The sequence below is a fragment of the Varanus komodoensis genome, unplaced genomic scaffold (genome assembly GCF_004798865.1).
Source record: "Varanus komodoensis strain SLA01 unplaced genomic scaffold, ASM479886v1 scaffold17, whole genome shotgun sequence".
Classification (NCBI taxonomy): Eukaryota; Metazoa; Chordata; class Lepidosauria; order Squamata; family Varanidae; genus Varanus; species Varanus komodoensis.
The window spans coordinates 8,364,537-8,379,376 of NW_025335505.1; the positions used below are offsets into that span (position 1 = coordinate 8,364,537).

General features: G+C 39.0%; 1 protein-coding gene across 9 annotated transcripts in view; it reads left to right on the forward strand.

Annotated features, from left to right (window-relative positions):
- The window catches only part of RELCH (RAB11 binding and LisH domain, coiled-coil and HEAT repeat containing), a 76,402-nt gene that overhangs the window by 2,237 nt on the left and 59,325 nt on the right, over window positions 1–14,840 (forward strand). For all 9 annotated transcript variants that reach the window (XR_006414330.1, XR_006414331.1, XR_006414333.1 and 6 more), the window contains exon 2: window positions 10,384–10,473. Coding sequence is in view for 5 of the 9 variants with exons in the window: in XM_044426297.1 (XP_044282232.1) it covers window positions 10,384–10,473 (90 nt within the window). In the remaining 4 variants the exon portion in view is untranslated. The remainder of the gene's footprint in view (window positions 1–10,383; window positions 10,474–14,840) is intronic.

Consider the following 14,840-nt stretch of genomic DNA (forward strand, 5'->3'; position numbering starts at 1 on the left):
CTTCCAGGAAATGCAACATTATACAGTGAAACACATAGAATACTATGCGTTAATGTTTCTTGATGTTTGAAAAAGGTGAGTCCAGTGGGATAATTCTGTTAGATTTTGTAATGCTGTAAAGAACTGGAACATTCAAGAGTGTGTGTGTGTGTGAGAAAGAGAGAGAGACAGAGAGACAGAGAACATCTGCAGCAACCATTATTTCTCCATTGCCAGGATGTAGAGAAAGTTAATACTCATAGAAGGCTCCTCACATGTGTCCTTGCTACCTGGACAACCCTCCCTGAATAGGATCACGTTGTGATCTGACTAAAATGGAAAGGAAAACTGGGTTAATCACAGAGGACACTAGGTTGATGTCCTTGAAATATTCTGAATTGCATAGCTTTCTACAGGGACAATATCAGGATGTTGCTTGGATGATCGTGGCCAAATTCTCAGTAGATATTTGCAGAAATCTGAGGAAAATATTCTGAAATATTTCTATACTCTTGTTGCTATTCAGGATAACTTTTGTGTTTTCTAACTGTGGTTGTTTATGATAAGTTGTTCCTTCTCTTAATAAAATAAACAATCTGAAACTTTGTCTTAGGAAGGATACATTTTGCTCAAGCAGAGATGGAGAGCATATGAGGAAGGGTGTAGTTGATGGATCAGCCAAAGCTGGAGGAAAGGACTCCTCGCCTCAGCAGTCACCTGGAACTCCAAGCATAACTCTGGTTCGAGGAGCACTCCCAAACTACCCTGTCCCTTAGGGAGAGTGCAGCCCCACCCAGAACAGGACAAAAACACTTAACTGGAAAGCAGAACCACCTACCAACAGAACCTCTGTCTTGTCTGGATTAAGCCTGTTTATTGGCCCTCATCAGCCCATAACACCAGCCAGACACTGGTTAAGGATGGCTACTGCCTTTCCTGGATTAGCAGTAAAAGAAAGGTAAAGCTGGCTGTCATCAGTGTACGGATGACTCCTCAGCCCAAACCTCCAGATAACCTCCTTAGCCCAAACCTCTAGATTTAAAGGCATAGAAATTGTTTACATACCACGGTTAGATCAGAAGTGTGCTACTATCAGATACTTTTAGTTGTTATGTGTCTGGTAAAAATTCTAATAATGTGATAATGAACAATGCTATTTGATACAAAAGTCTGATTTTCATAGAATAATCTAGAGTATGAATTGTTGTTGAATCATTGCTACATTAAAATCCTACACTATGGTTTAACATTGCAGCCATGGCTTGTTGGGTTGTGAACTCTGGATCAGTCATTGTTTAATGCATAGTTAAAATATAACACAGGAGCTGCACATAACAAGCCACAATTCAGTGACATGCCATATTCAATCTGTACTCTGGATTGTTGCTATGTGTGAATCGTTCATCACTATGAACTTGGAAAGTAGCTCCAAGAACTGCAAATGGAACCTTGTTTAATTATATTAAAGAATACTAGCACAATTTCATTCTTCATTTTTTTAAGTTGGCATAAATATGGAGGCTGTTTTAACTTGAAAATGTAAGTAATCTTAGTGCTTGAATGTTTTATTAGTATAAATTACTGTTTTAGTTTGGTGGCATTACTAATACTAGAAATTCAGTTCTGTTTATATGCCACCACACTAGCCATAGGCTCTCTTGGCAGCTTACAGCATATATGTATTGCATAGGTATTGCAATTTGTATTGCATTTTTCAGAATATTCCTTTAGATAATGACTTAATAAGTATACAGTAAGTTTTCTTGAAACTTATGGTAACAGTTTAGAAAATGTTATTCGGTGTCTCAGCCTATACAAATGTTTAGTTATAGAATAAGCACCTCCTTATATAAGAATGATGCCAACAACAAGGAATGCTACATTTATTTTTTGGAACTAACTTAGGTGAAATAGTGTACCCCCTTCCTTTCCCATGCCAGGAGAGCCCATCCCATTTATGGAGGCAGTTAGCTTGCAAAGTTTTAAAAGAAACTGGAAGTTATCTTGTAAAACAGGCTTTTTTGATAGGAGTAAACTGGGTTTTTGACAAGGGCACAGATATCATAGCTGCATAAGTTCCTGTTTAAAGAAACCCTGCCTGGCTCTGTCAAGTGAAAAGGAAGGTAATGTGTTTGAAACTTGGTTTGTCATTGCTCATGGGTGATTCCTGTTTTGAAATTAACCAGGTAAGGATTTCCATTGTGGGTAGATGGATTTGCATACTCGTGTCTGTACTGAAAAAAGTAAAGCATTTTTGAAAGTTTGTATTAGTTTAAAAGTTTTTAAATTTTCTGGTGGGAAAAAGTAGCTACTTCATGGTGTGGCTTGGGGACAACAAAATGGTTGTGATTAGAGAAGAGACTGGGTGAGTTCTGCCCCTCGGGTCCCCAGGACACCTACAAGAGCACTGGCAGAGCAGGGAGGGGGGAGAACCTGTGGTGACCCTGATAATTTCCAGAGTGGGTTGTTGTGACATGCAAATTTGGCAAGGGCAGGAATACATTGTTATTGCTATTAAACTAGAAGTGTTTAGTACACACTCCCTGTTCTTTAACTTTTACATGCTTCTCTTCTAGTATGCTACTATCATCTGTAACTCTCAGGTCATCCGGCACCTAGTAGCATCGTGATGTGCTAATGCACCCTGTAACTTCCAAATGTTTTGGACTTCAGCTTTCGTTAGATTCAGCCAGCATAACCAATAGCCGGATATCCTGAGAATTGTAGGCCAAAACATCTAGAGGGAACTAGGTTGGGGAAGGCTATATTAATGTCTAACTAGTGCTTGTCACACTGGTCTCAAGTTCAGGTGAGCTTGGCCAGTACTGAAGACTGACCAGCAAAGATAGACAGTGAAAGTAATTTCCAGTACTACATACTTTGACCACAGTATAACTTTCCAAGGCATTCCTATCCAAAAATTTCATGCATCTTACAAGACAGACAAACAGAAAGAGAAAGGTTGTATCCTTGTTTCTTCATCTTCTGTCTTCTTTCCCTTTCTCAGCCATCAACTCTTCCTTACTATTCCAGGAAGGCATGGTCACAATCTTGCCCAGTGTCGGAGTAAGATCTGCTCTGCCAGCTACTGCCATCTCATTGTTTAGTAGTGCTGTAAAGGTCTGAACTGTTGGCACTGGTAAACTTTTATTTTCTGCTGCTTCCCCCACTCCCTCCATTAATGGCTCACTCTTAATTGTTTCTGCAGGGTTCAGAAGCAGGTTTTCTGAGAGTGCAAAGCATAATAGAGTTAAAAGTTGAGTGGACATTTTGGGGTTTGAACTTCTGTTCTGAACAGAAATTGCTTGTCAGTTCATCTTACCAAACCATGATGTTTTTCAAACTCATGCCTTATTATGACTTTTTATCTATTCCCAGCATGAAATGGCATAAACTGTGTAAGTGGAACGAAATTACAATTGCTAAAACAGAAGCAAAATAGTTACCAAAGATATAAATGTACTTATTCCAAAAGGAGTTAGAATCTAGTTGCACTGAGTAATTCATCACTGGAAAAATTGTGCACTGGAAAATACACAGAAGTCTGCTAGGAGTTTGATTTATAATTAGGCAAAACTGGAAATATATTAGTACATTTAATCAAGGAAATGTAATACTTTAAAACATAAATTCTGGTAAGAAAAGTTTTTCTCTTGTGGCTCTGTCAAAATGAGCTCTAAGTACCATAATTAAAATTTCTGAACAAAAAGGTTCAGTTCACATTTTAGTTTGTAAGTTTTTTGCTACTGTGATGAATGTTGCTATCAGTTACCTTAAAATAATACTAGAAGGGCTGCTATATGTTCTCTTATAAAGTTCAGAGATTAGCCATTATTTAAATATAATCCAACTTAATGTTTCAGAAGCAACTTTAAATTGTTGCATAGCTACCACACCCAAGTAAGATTGAAGCTTTTCATTCCTGCTTCTTGTTCATCATCTTCTGCAGCCAATTATTAATTATGTAAGTCATTTGCATTTTATTACAACATCTGAAAAGGACTAGAACTGTATGATATACTACATTTTGCTTTATTTTATTGAAGGTCCTACTTAAAAAAAAAATCTTACTACTTTTCAAACTGTACAAATTTATTCATTGTAAAAGGTCAATATGCAACTTCTGAAATTGTCCAGGTTTGTAAATTTGTTATGCACAGCTCCATATAAAATTGTTCTATTCACTTATGCATTGTGCAGAATGAATCTTAATAAATTAGTTGGTAACTGTGTAACACAATTTGGTTACACAGTTGTGGTTAAATGTTGTAAGCCGCCTATGTTGTAAGCCGCCCCGCCTATGTTGTAAGCCGCCTATGTTGTAAGCCGCCCCGAGGCTTCGGCGAATGGGGCGGCATAAAAATGTTTTAATAAATAAATAAATAAATAAATAAATACCTGTAAAAGACAAAATTGGATCAGCAAAGCTTATAATGCTGCAAACAGATGTAGATCTTTGTTCTTGTAGTATGTCCAGCAGTTTGATAGCTAGGGTAGTAACCTGCTTGCTCGTAGCCTAGTCTTTACACAGGAATTTTTTATACTGCAAAGGTTTATATTAGGGGACCTCAAACTTTTTAAACAGGGGGCCAGTTCATGTCCCTCAAACTGTTGGAGGGCCAGACTGTAGTTTGAAAAAAGAAGAAGAACAAATTCCTATGCACACTGCACATTAAAAATTAATTAAAATAAAAGGAAAATAAATTAATTAAAATTTTAAAAAGTAATTAAAAATTGAAAAATGTTTGCTCCGCTCCCTCGGGCTGCAGCAGAAGCCCATGATGAAGTGAGGAAGAGCATGTCCATATTCAAGGGACATAGCTACAACACAACCAAGGCAATAAATATAGTATTTTGCATAATCCAGCTGATGACTGCAACTGGTATTTACAAAGAATGAAGCAAAAATACTAAGGATGAATACTGTTAATGCCACTCTTAATATTTGAAGCAAGTCAGCCCAGAACAATTCCTACAATACACAATGCCTGTATTTGGATGCAAAGCTAATAACTACCATATTTTAAGTGCAACCTTGCCAAAACTGGTACTGTCCAGATGAGTTGGACTACAACTTCCATTGGCCATGCTGGTTGGGCATGATGGAAATTATAGTCCTCGCCGCTGCCCTGGATTTGAAGGAGCAGGAGTGGGAGGCTGGAGAGGCAAGTGTGGGGTGGCTCCCCCAGCCAGGAGAGGGCCACGAGGAGGGAGATAAGGGCTTCTTTCCGAGGTGAGGGGAGGCAAGGGACAGGGCTGCAGCTGGCCGAGCAGGGTGCCACCCACCTCTAACCACTGCATGGGGAAGCATGGCAGCTACTTGACTGCAGAAGCTTGCCCAGTGAAGGCCACAGTGGAGGTGTGGGAGCTGCGGCCCCGCTCCACCTCAGCCTGTCCACCCTCGGGCTTGGCGAAGCAGCCACGGCTTGGCCCGCAGCCCAGGGATGTGGCTCACATACTTAAAAATGGATTCAAAAAGTTTCTCTTACCTTCAATCCCTTTTTAGTGTCTTCGTCTCTCTCTCTCTCTCTCTCTCTCTCTTCCGCCCTCTTCTTTTTCCTGCTCCATATTCCCAGTCTGTATGTGTGTGCAATGGTGGGGGGGAGCCGGCACATACGCAGTTGAGCTCTTACAATTTGGCACGTGTGCCAGCTCTCTGCTCAGTTTCAGAGAATGCCTGAGGTGGGCTGGATAAATGAGCATGATGGGCTGTATCTGGCCCGTGGGCTGTAGTTTGAGGACCCATGGTTTATATGATTTTTCTACCAGCAGACTGAATGGAAGTGACAATTGTATCAGTAGTTGCCTACCTGGAATAAGTAGCTGATGCTGGTGACAGACAGAATGGCAAATTATTGGACCTGCTTTATTTTGTCCTTTCCCTCCATACTTGCAATTCTGGCAGAGGTACTATGCTGTTTTGTTTCAGGCAAAATTTAACACTTGCTGCTACTACCTCATTGGAGGGAGAGGCAGATGGCATGCATCATATTCAGCTGAGTGTTCTCTGCTAGGAAGGGAAAAGTCCACAGAGGAGCCAGTCTTTCTGCAAAACTGGTCTCCAAGGATGTGCACATATGCCAGAGCAGAGAGAGAGAGCAGCACTCATGGTATCCTTTTGCACTTTCAACATATTTCTCTGCAGCACTTTGTGATGAGCGGAGAGAGTGCTCACATGCAACCACATGGTTATGAGTGGAGTAGGAAAAGGGCAGATAGCTTCTCAGAAGTTCTTTACAAGTCTGAATTATAACATCTTTTCAAAGATACATGGTGTTTAAGCAATTTATATTTCCTTTGCAGCAAATATGCACAGTTTTTTGACAAATGGTTTATGTTTCTCAAAGAACTGTTTCTACAAATAGATTGGGAGAAACTATTGACTTGAATGCACTTATTACCTCACCTTGTACAGTTTGTAAGAACATTGAATTAAGTACCTTCATGGTTAAAAGGCAGTCTTTTTGAGCACATATACAAAATAATTAGTTGGGGGAAAATCTGTGTTTATTTTAATTTAAATTAAAATACTAAAAGTTCAGTATTTTCATTATTTCCTTCTACCTATTTGGATATTTTTCCCCTCTTAATTGGCCCCATTACCTATAACATGGATAATAGCAATAAGACCTTGTTGGTGTTGCTGTGGATGTTGAATAATTGTGCAGTATTATGAAATAATTTCAAAGTAACTTGTTCTACCTGTAGATCAAGAAGATGAAGGTTAGACAGCCGTTGCACCTCAGAGAAACTGGTCAAAAGCCAGTTTTGAACACCAAGTTAAAGAGCTAGTATCAAAAACCACAAGATATTGATTGTTATAGGAAAGAGGTTAAATGAAACAAAAGAGTAAACTGGTAATTTGGATGAAAAAAACTGCTTTGTGATTCAGGGGTCCATGATGGTAGTTTATTAAAATGTATTAAAATGACAGCTTTGTATTAAAATATGTACAATTACTTATTCTCATAACTTGTCTGCATTTGTAAGCCATTCTTGTGCAAGTTCAATTTACCTCAGTGGGAATTAGCGCCAGGTAAATATAAAATTGCAACCTCAATACTTTTCCCATCAATAGATACATTACTGAGAATGCTGTTTGCTATATAATTTACAGTTCTTCAGGCATTCCTTTTTAAAGGCATTTTCATAACATTAACACATATAAATACAATACAAATTTTTAAAAAAACACAAATTAAATTACAAAAACAGTGCACCCACCACCAGGACTGTTAGGTACCTGTTTAAATATTATATCCTTTCAGGAAATCCCCATCCTCTTCCAACAATAAATTTTGTGAAGGTTCCAACCCTTTCCCTTCTAATACATACTCAAAAAATGGTCTATAAATATTATAAAAATATTCTTATTTATGAAGCCCTTTTTCACTTTAATATCACAAGTTAATTTATCATTACTAACTATATGGTATCCTTCTGGATAGGCTGGCCAATTTAGGAGTAGGAGGCACTGTGTGGCAGTGGTTCCACTCCTATCTGGCCGACCGATTGCAGAAGGTGGTGCTGGGGGACTATAGCTCTGTGCCATGGCAGCTTTGCCATGGGGTTTCGCAGGGCTCTGTTTTGTCCCCCATGCTTTTTAACATCAACATGAAACTGCTGGGAGAGGTCATCAGGAGGTTTGGGCTGCGGAGTCATCACTATGCTGATGACACCCAGCTCTACCTCTCGTTTACATCTGCTCCAGGTGAGGCGGTGGCTGTACCGAACCGGTGCCTGGCCAAGGTAATGGGCTGGATGAGGGCCAATAAACTGATCCTCAGTCCAGATAAGATGGAGGTCCTTTTGGTGGGTGGTTCGTGTTTAAAGGTAGGTGACTTTGGTCTGTCCTGGATGGGATTGTACTCCCTCTAAAGGACAGGGTGGGCAGCTTGGGAGTATTCTTTGACCCGGAGCTGTCACTGAAAATGCAGGTGGTGGCGGTGACAAGGAGTGCTTTTCTACAACTTCAATCAGCTGCGTCCTTACCTGGATGAGCACTCCCTAGCAACAGTGATACATGCTCTGGTAACCTCCCACTTGGATTACTGTAATGCACTCTACATGGGGTTGCCCTTGAAAATGGTCCAGATACTTCAGCTGGTGCAAAATAGAGCTGCCAGGCTGCTGACGGGGACCAGCCATTATTCTCACATGACGCCGGTCCTCTATCAGCTCCACTGGCTTCCAGTTGAAGTCTGGGCCCAGTTCACGATGCTGATTTTGACCTATAAAGTCCTAAATGGCTTGGGACCAGGATAACTGAAGGAACACCTCCTTCCTTATATGTTCTCACGCCCCTTAAGATCTGTGGGAGAAGCCCTGCTCCAGGAACCCTCTCTAAAAGAGATTAAAAGGACATCAGCTTGGAGTAGGGCTTTCTCTGCGGTGATGCCCTGACTCTGGAATGTGCTCCCCAGAAAGCTATGCCTGGCGCCGAGCTTATACTCTTTTTGGCGCCAGGTCAAAACCTTTTTATTTAAGTGCTATTTTAAAAGTTAATAGTTTTGATGATTCCAGTTACTTCTGCTTTGTTTATTTTTATTTGATTTATTTGATGTCTATTCTTTGTTTTATATAGTATTACTATTTTAGTCTGTGAATAATGTTACTAGATGTTCTAAATTGTTTTTAAATTGCTGTAAGCTGTCCTGAGATATTTATATAAAGGACAGCCTATAAAAGCTTTTAATAAATAAATACACATTCCATAACTCTTTGTAACAATCACTCAATTGATAATCATAGTTTACTTTCCAATTCTTGACTATAATTAATTTTGCAAGTATTACTAAGTTTGTTACTACGTCTTTAATATTTCTTCTCCACTGTTTCTTATCAAATATTGACAATAAGGCAATTCCAGGATTTACTTCAATATTTAAGCTCAGTATTTTAGTATTTTCTTTTAAAACCTCTTTCCAAAAGTTAGGTGTTTCTGAAGTTACCTCATCTTCCCCTCCTCTCCCCTGGTATACATAAATAGATTTTCTTCGCAAAATGTTTGACAGAAAGGGAAAAGATGCCTTGCCTCTAATGTTGCCCTATCAGGGATGTGCCAGAAATGAAAGAAATGTAAAACCCAGCCATTCTTGACCTCATTGGTCAGTGAAGGAGCTAATTCTACACTTTGGCATGAAGTAAAAAGGATAGATCTCCCTGAAGTCAGTCCTCTCTAATCAGTTACTCAACTGGTTAAACAAACCTTAATATAAACTACTAACTGCATACATTTCAGCTTCTTTTTAGAGCTTTAGTGTTACTGTGATACTTTTTAGAGTTAAGCAGGCAATTTCATTCTTGTCTTAACGCTCAGTTTCTTCTACTGTTTCTTGTCTTGGTGCAAAGTTACAGTTTCCATGTTATCCACTGAGAACAGGAATTCACATTTCTGCTTTTTGATGTTTGAAAGGTTTGAACCTATAATAATTCTGCTTTTAGCAGATATTTTTAAATTATTGAATTTACTAAGATTTAGACATAAGTACAGTTGACACCTCTATAGCTAAACCATCACATGATTACTTATAAAGGATAAGCTTTAATCTAAAAGGGAGTACACTGTTTGAGACTTTCCATTATATTCCTTCACACCCATTCTCTCCCCGCTTCCTTTCTCTCCTTCTAATGATCACAAAACTCTTTTTGTTGCTGTCCTATATAGATTACTGTACTCAGCACAAAATATCCTACCTCCGTGGAACAGTTGCTATGTTCATATATTCTCTGTCTTGTCTTTAGATCTTTGTATCCTATCTGCAGTATTAACATAATTCTAGTGGGAAAACGCAATGAAAGGGAATAGACATAAAATTAGAGGCTTTGTAATGATGAAAAGTTAAGTGTGCCATTATTTATTATTTGGAATATTTTTATCCTGTTTCTCAATCAGAAAAGACTTCCACAGTGGTCTGCATATAATCAAACATGACAATTGCCTGAAGGCTAACAAACTAAAAAGTGATGACACACAAGATAAAGAAATGGGAAAGGAAGAGGGGGCAAATAGTTCTTTTAGCAGGGCTGGTAAAGTTGCCATGCTCTCCCATTCATCTTCCCCAGTACAATCTGCTGGAATGGTTACTATTAAAGGAGGAAGAGCCTTCAAGAAGAGGAGTCTTTGGTTGGGCTGGTGGGATGGTCCTGCTCTTCCTTTAATCTCCCTCAGTACAGGAACAGTGATATATTCCCAGTAGTCCTAATGAAGATGATCACAGGATTTTTAGTACTTTTCTTCATGCAGGCTGTCACTTCAGACTGGAAACTATTGTGAAAACAAGCAGAGTTCATTCAAATCTACATGATTTTCTCTGGGTTATGGATCCCTCTGGACTGCACTTTTAACACTTTCAAAAATATACACATGCCCACACAAAAACCATTTTCCTTTGGTTTTCCTAGATCGAGCTGGAAGTATTAGCACTCTTGATTCCTTGGACTTTGCAAGATATTCAGATGACGGAAACAGGGAAACAGATGAGCGGGTGGCTGGTGAGTAAGATTACAGATAAGAAGTAAGTTTCAAATGGTGTCTGTGTTGCTTGATGTCCTTGTATTTGCAGCAAGTTAATAAAACTAATTTCCTTCTGCACAAGAACATATTAAGTTTAATTTACAACGTATTGTCTAGTAACAGGAGCTGTTTTTGAGTGAGTAATTAGGTAGGTAAGATTTTATATCTTTGTTTCTTTGAATTAAAACAAAGAAATAAACCATGTTTTGAACCCAGCCCATTGCTGCAAGCATGTCATAGAATTATAGAAGAGTTGGAAGGGGCCATGAAGGCCATTGAGTCCAACCCCCTGCTGTTGCAGGACATTATGTCAGTCAGATGGCCATCCAGTCAGATGACTGGCCAGGTTCTTTTTGTATGTCTCCAGATTGGAAGCGCCCACCACCTCTTTAGGCAGCTGGTTCCACTGTTGTATTGCTCTGACCGTGAGATTCAGATACCCTGAATCTGGGTTGCTGCAACTTGAATTGATTATTCCATGTCCTACAATCTGGCATTAGCAAGAAGTGATCTTGACCTTCCTCTTTGTGACAGCCACTGAGGTACTTATAGAGGGATATCATGTCCCTCTTCAGTCTTCTCTTCTCAAGGCTGAACATGCCCAGTTTCCCTCAGTCTCTCCTCACAGGGCAGTGTTTCCAAACCTTGGATCATTTTTATTGCCCTCCTCTGGACCCGTTCTAATTTACCTGCATCTTTCTTAAATCTTGGTGCCCAGAACCGGACACGGTATTCCGGGTGAAGTCTGACTAGTGAGGAATATAGAGAAACTACTACTTCTCTTGATTTGAAAATAATACTTATGTTAATGCTTCCCAAAATAACATTTGCCCTTTTGGCAGCTGCATCACATTGTTGGCTCATGTTTAGCCTATTGTCCACAATTACTCCAAGATCTTTTTCTTGTTCATTTCTGTTGAGCCACATATTCCCTATCTTGTATCGATGCCTTTGGTTTCTTTTTCCTAGGTGGAGGACTTGGCACTTGTCCTTATTGAATTTCATTCTGTTGGTTTCAGCCCAGTGTTCAAGTTTATCAAGATCTCCCTGAATTTTCATTCTGTCTTCTAGGGTGTTTGCTATTCTGCCCAGTTCTGTATCATCTGCAAATTTGATTATCTTTCCCTGTACTTCCACATCTAAAACATTAATAAAGATGTTGAAGAACACTGGGCCCAGGACTGAACCCTGTGGCACCCCACTAGTTACCTCCATCCAGTTTGAGAAGGTGCACTCTTTGTGACCAGTTTAGCAGCCAATTTTGAATCCACTTAATAGTTTTTCCATCTAGACAAGTTTTTGCTAGTTTGCTTATCGGAATGTTGTGTGGCATTATGTCGAAAGCTTTGCTAAAGTCCATATGGATTATATCCATAGTGTTCCCTTTGTTCATTTGGGAAGTTACCCATGTTGCATTGGCCAACCTTTTCCCATTTGGATAACTGCCTTGGAGCAGCCTTCCCTAGCTTGGGTCCCTCCAGATATTTCTGAACATCATTTTCCTATCATCCATAACTATTGGCTGTACTGAAATTGTTGTTCAAAACAGCTGCGATTGCTCAAGCTGGTGAAAGGCTGCCTTAGAGTATAAACTTTACAATATCCTGCTGTAGTGTTTGACACCCATTCATGAGCAAATTCCGTGGTGGTTTTAAAGTTTCTAAGCATTCGTTATTGTAGGAAAGTGAGAAGCAGTAACATTTTTGACAAGAACTTTAAACATTATGTTGGGAGTGCTGCTACAACAGGAATAAAGTATTTTTGGCCGGGCAAGAAATGTGGCATACCCATTGCATGTTTGCTGTGCTGTGTTGAGTTGAAAATTGGAGAGGGTATCTGAAGGCAATTTTATTTGTACTATTGAAAAACAATAATTGAGCTGCAGAGGCATTCACATCTGTAAAGAGATGGAATATTTGTTTACTGGAATGCCAAATAAGATCTTCAACTAAGGATTTGATTTGAAATAATTTACCAACTAGTGGAGTTCAGTATCTTCTGCCCATCAGTTTTTTTAACCCCTTTCTAGCCCCATTCCAAACAACCCCTTCAAATCTCTATAAGATTTATTCACTGTATCCCCAATCTCCTTTTTCATATTTCCCATTTTGACAAAACACTTTCTTACCTATCCATTCTTCTTTTGGGATCCGAAATCCATGAGCTTTTTTGTTTCTGGCACCATTGTCTATTTGTCTTTTCCAATGTTTTCTCTGTTTATTATCTCTGCTTCTATTACTCTCTCCCCTTGTTGGCAATAGCACCGTAATAAACTTTCCTGTTTTTAACATCCAGTCTTACTGATTTTCTTGAGGCTTTTTTGTCCATTAAAAATATTATGCAGAAATTCAGCTAATTATTCAGCATTTATTTTCATACCCACTGTGAAGTGGGGAAAATGTGCCTATAACTAACAGTATTAAACAACTTGATCATCAGAATTATGTACTGGATAGCTACATCACATACAGTTTAATATGAAATACATTCCATTGTACATATTGGTTGTGTTCATTGAGTGTAGTTAATTTCAGTTTGTGCACATCTTGCTAAACCTCAGAAATTGGTAAGCACAAAGCACATGAAGATCTCTTCCAATGCCACAAATTCTCTATGCCCTCACCATGCTCAGGGCCTTCAGAAGTAGAAAGGGAGTGATCTTAGCCCTGTAATGAACATGGAGGTGAGAAAGAGTCTATTCCCTAAGCTTTTTCATAGGTTGCCAGGCTGTCGTAAGTACTTTAGCAGAAGGCCAGGATTCGTCTCCAAAATATTTAAAAGAAAAGAAAGGGAAATGCTAACTTTTGGTGATAGATGGGAATGGAGTGACCTGACGGGGCAAGAACAGAAAGAGCATTCTGTGTTTTCTTCCTCTGTGTGTGTGGCAAGGCAGCCATTTTGTGATAGTGTCCTCTGAACACAGCTGCAGCCCTCAGTTGCTTCCAGTATGGCTCATGAAGTCATTGGGGCCACACCTAGGTTACCCTTGCTAGCACTAAAGCCAGCAAAGTAAGCCTGTGATAGTACTAGCAAGGGAAACCTTTCCCTTGATAGATGAGAAGGGAACTGTTTATCTTGCAAGCACTAGCAAGTGAAAGCCCTGTCCAGGGGAACAGACGGAAGAGCATCTGTGTAAGTACTTGTACAGACACATGTGCCACCACTGCCTCCCCAGCAGAGATAAGATAAGATGTATTAGACAGGTGCTTTGAATATAGCTTGTTCTTGGTAGCGCATGGGTACTAGTTAAATAACTGCCTGATTCACACATCACAACCCATGGGTTGTTGGAAATGAGTTAGAGCAATTGAACATGCTGCCCCTGGCACTCATTTTTTCACTTTCAGTTAGAAATCTACCATCATCCGATTGGTATAATGTCCAAATCTAGTCATTCTGGGTTGTTAAATTGTTACACAGTTCAGAGTTAACCCACAATTTGTTGCTGAGTTAGCTCAGGTTTATTTAATGCCTGTACAGTGTTGGAAGCAATGAGTGTGCCAGAAGCACTGTGCTCATTCACTCCTACTAGATTTAAGGAATTCATGGATTAAATTACCTATGAAGTGTGAAGCAGGTCAGGGTAGTGTCACTTTTAACAACTTAGCAGTTCACATTCTTGCGGTCAAGAATGTTATCATTTTTCTGCTCTTACTGGCTTCTTATCTGAATTTTGTTTTGAATTTTTTTTCCTGAAGTAGCAAGCCTTCAAATATCAGCTGCAAAAGAATGGCCTCTGTGAAACGGTAGATAAAAATGATTTTCTTTAAATAAAAAAAAATCAGATTTTAAATTTAAATCAGATTTTTATTTCAATTGGATTTTTTATTGGATTTTTTAAATATAATGCCTTTTAAGGAAGAATCCATCGAAAGAAAGCTTTCTATTTAAGATACTTTATGATCAAAAGGTTATTCATCATGAATTTTAATTATGTACCATGAGGCTGTATAGTCATGCAGTGTTTAATTTTATTGGTAAATGAATTCCATTAATCCATTCACGATGCCATGCTCTTCCAGAGATTTCTGTAAGATTATTGGGCAATTTTTGCTATCACAGATGCTTGGTTTTACAGTTCTCAAAACTGTGAATTTGTGCCTTTAGAGATCAGACCTCTTCTTCACAGCAAAAATGGTATAAAACATACAGAGTTGAGAAAACGACCTTAATCCCATTGTTCCTTTGCAAATCTATGTACACAAAATCAACCCCTTACCTTTTAAATGCTAAGTTTCAAAAAAAATCAGTGAATAGAATAAAAATCTTGGGTGTGGAATGGATCTGCACAAGAAGTGTGGGGAGGGAGGGACAAGCAGTAAAAATGAAAGTGAAACCTTTTGAG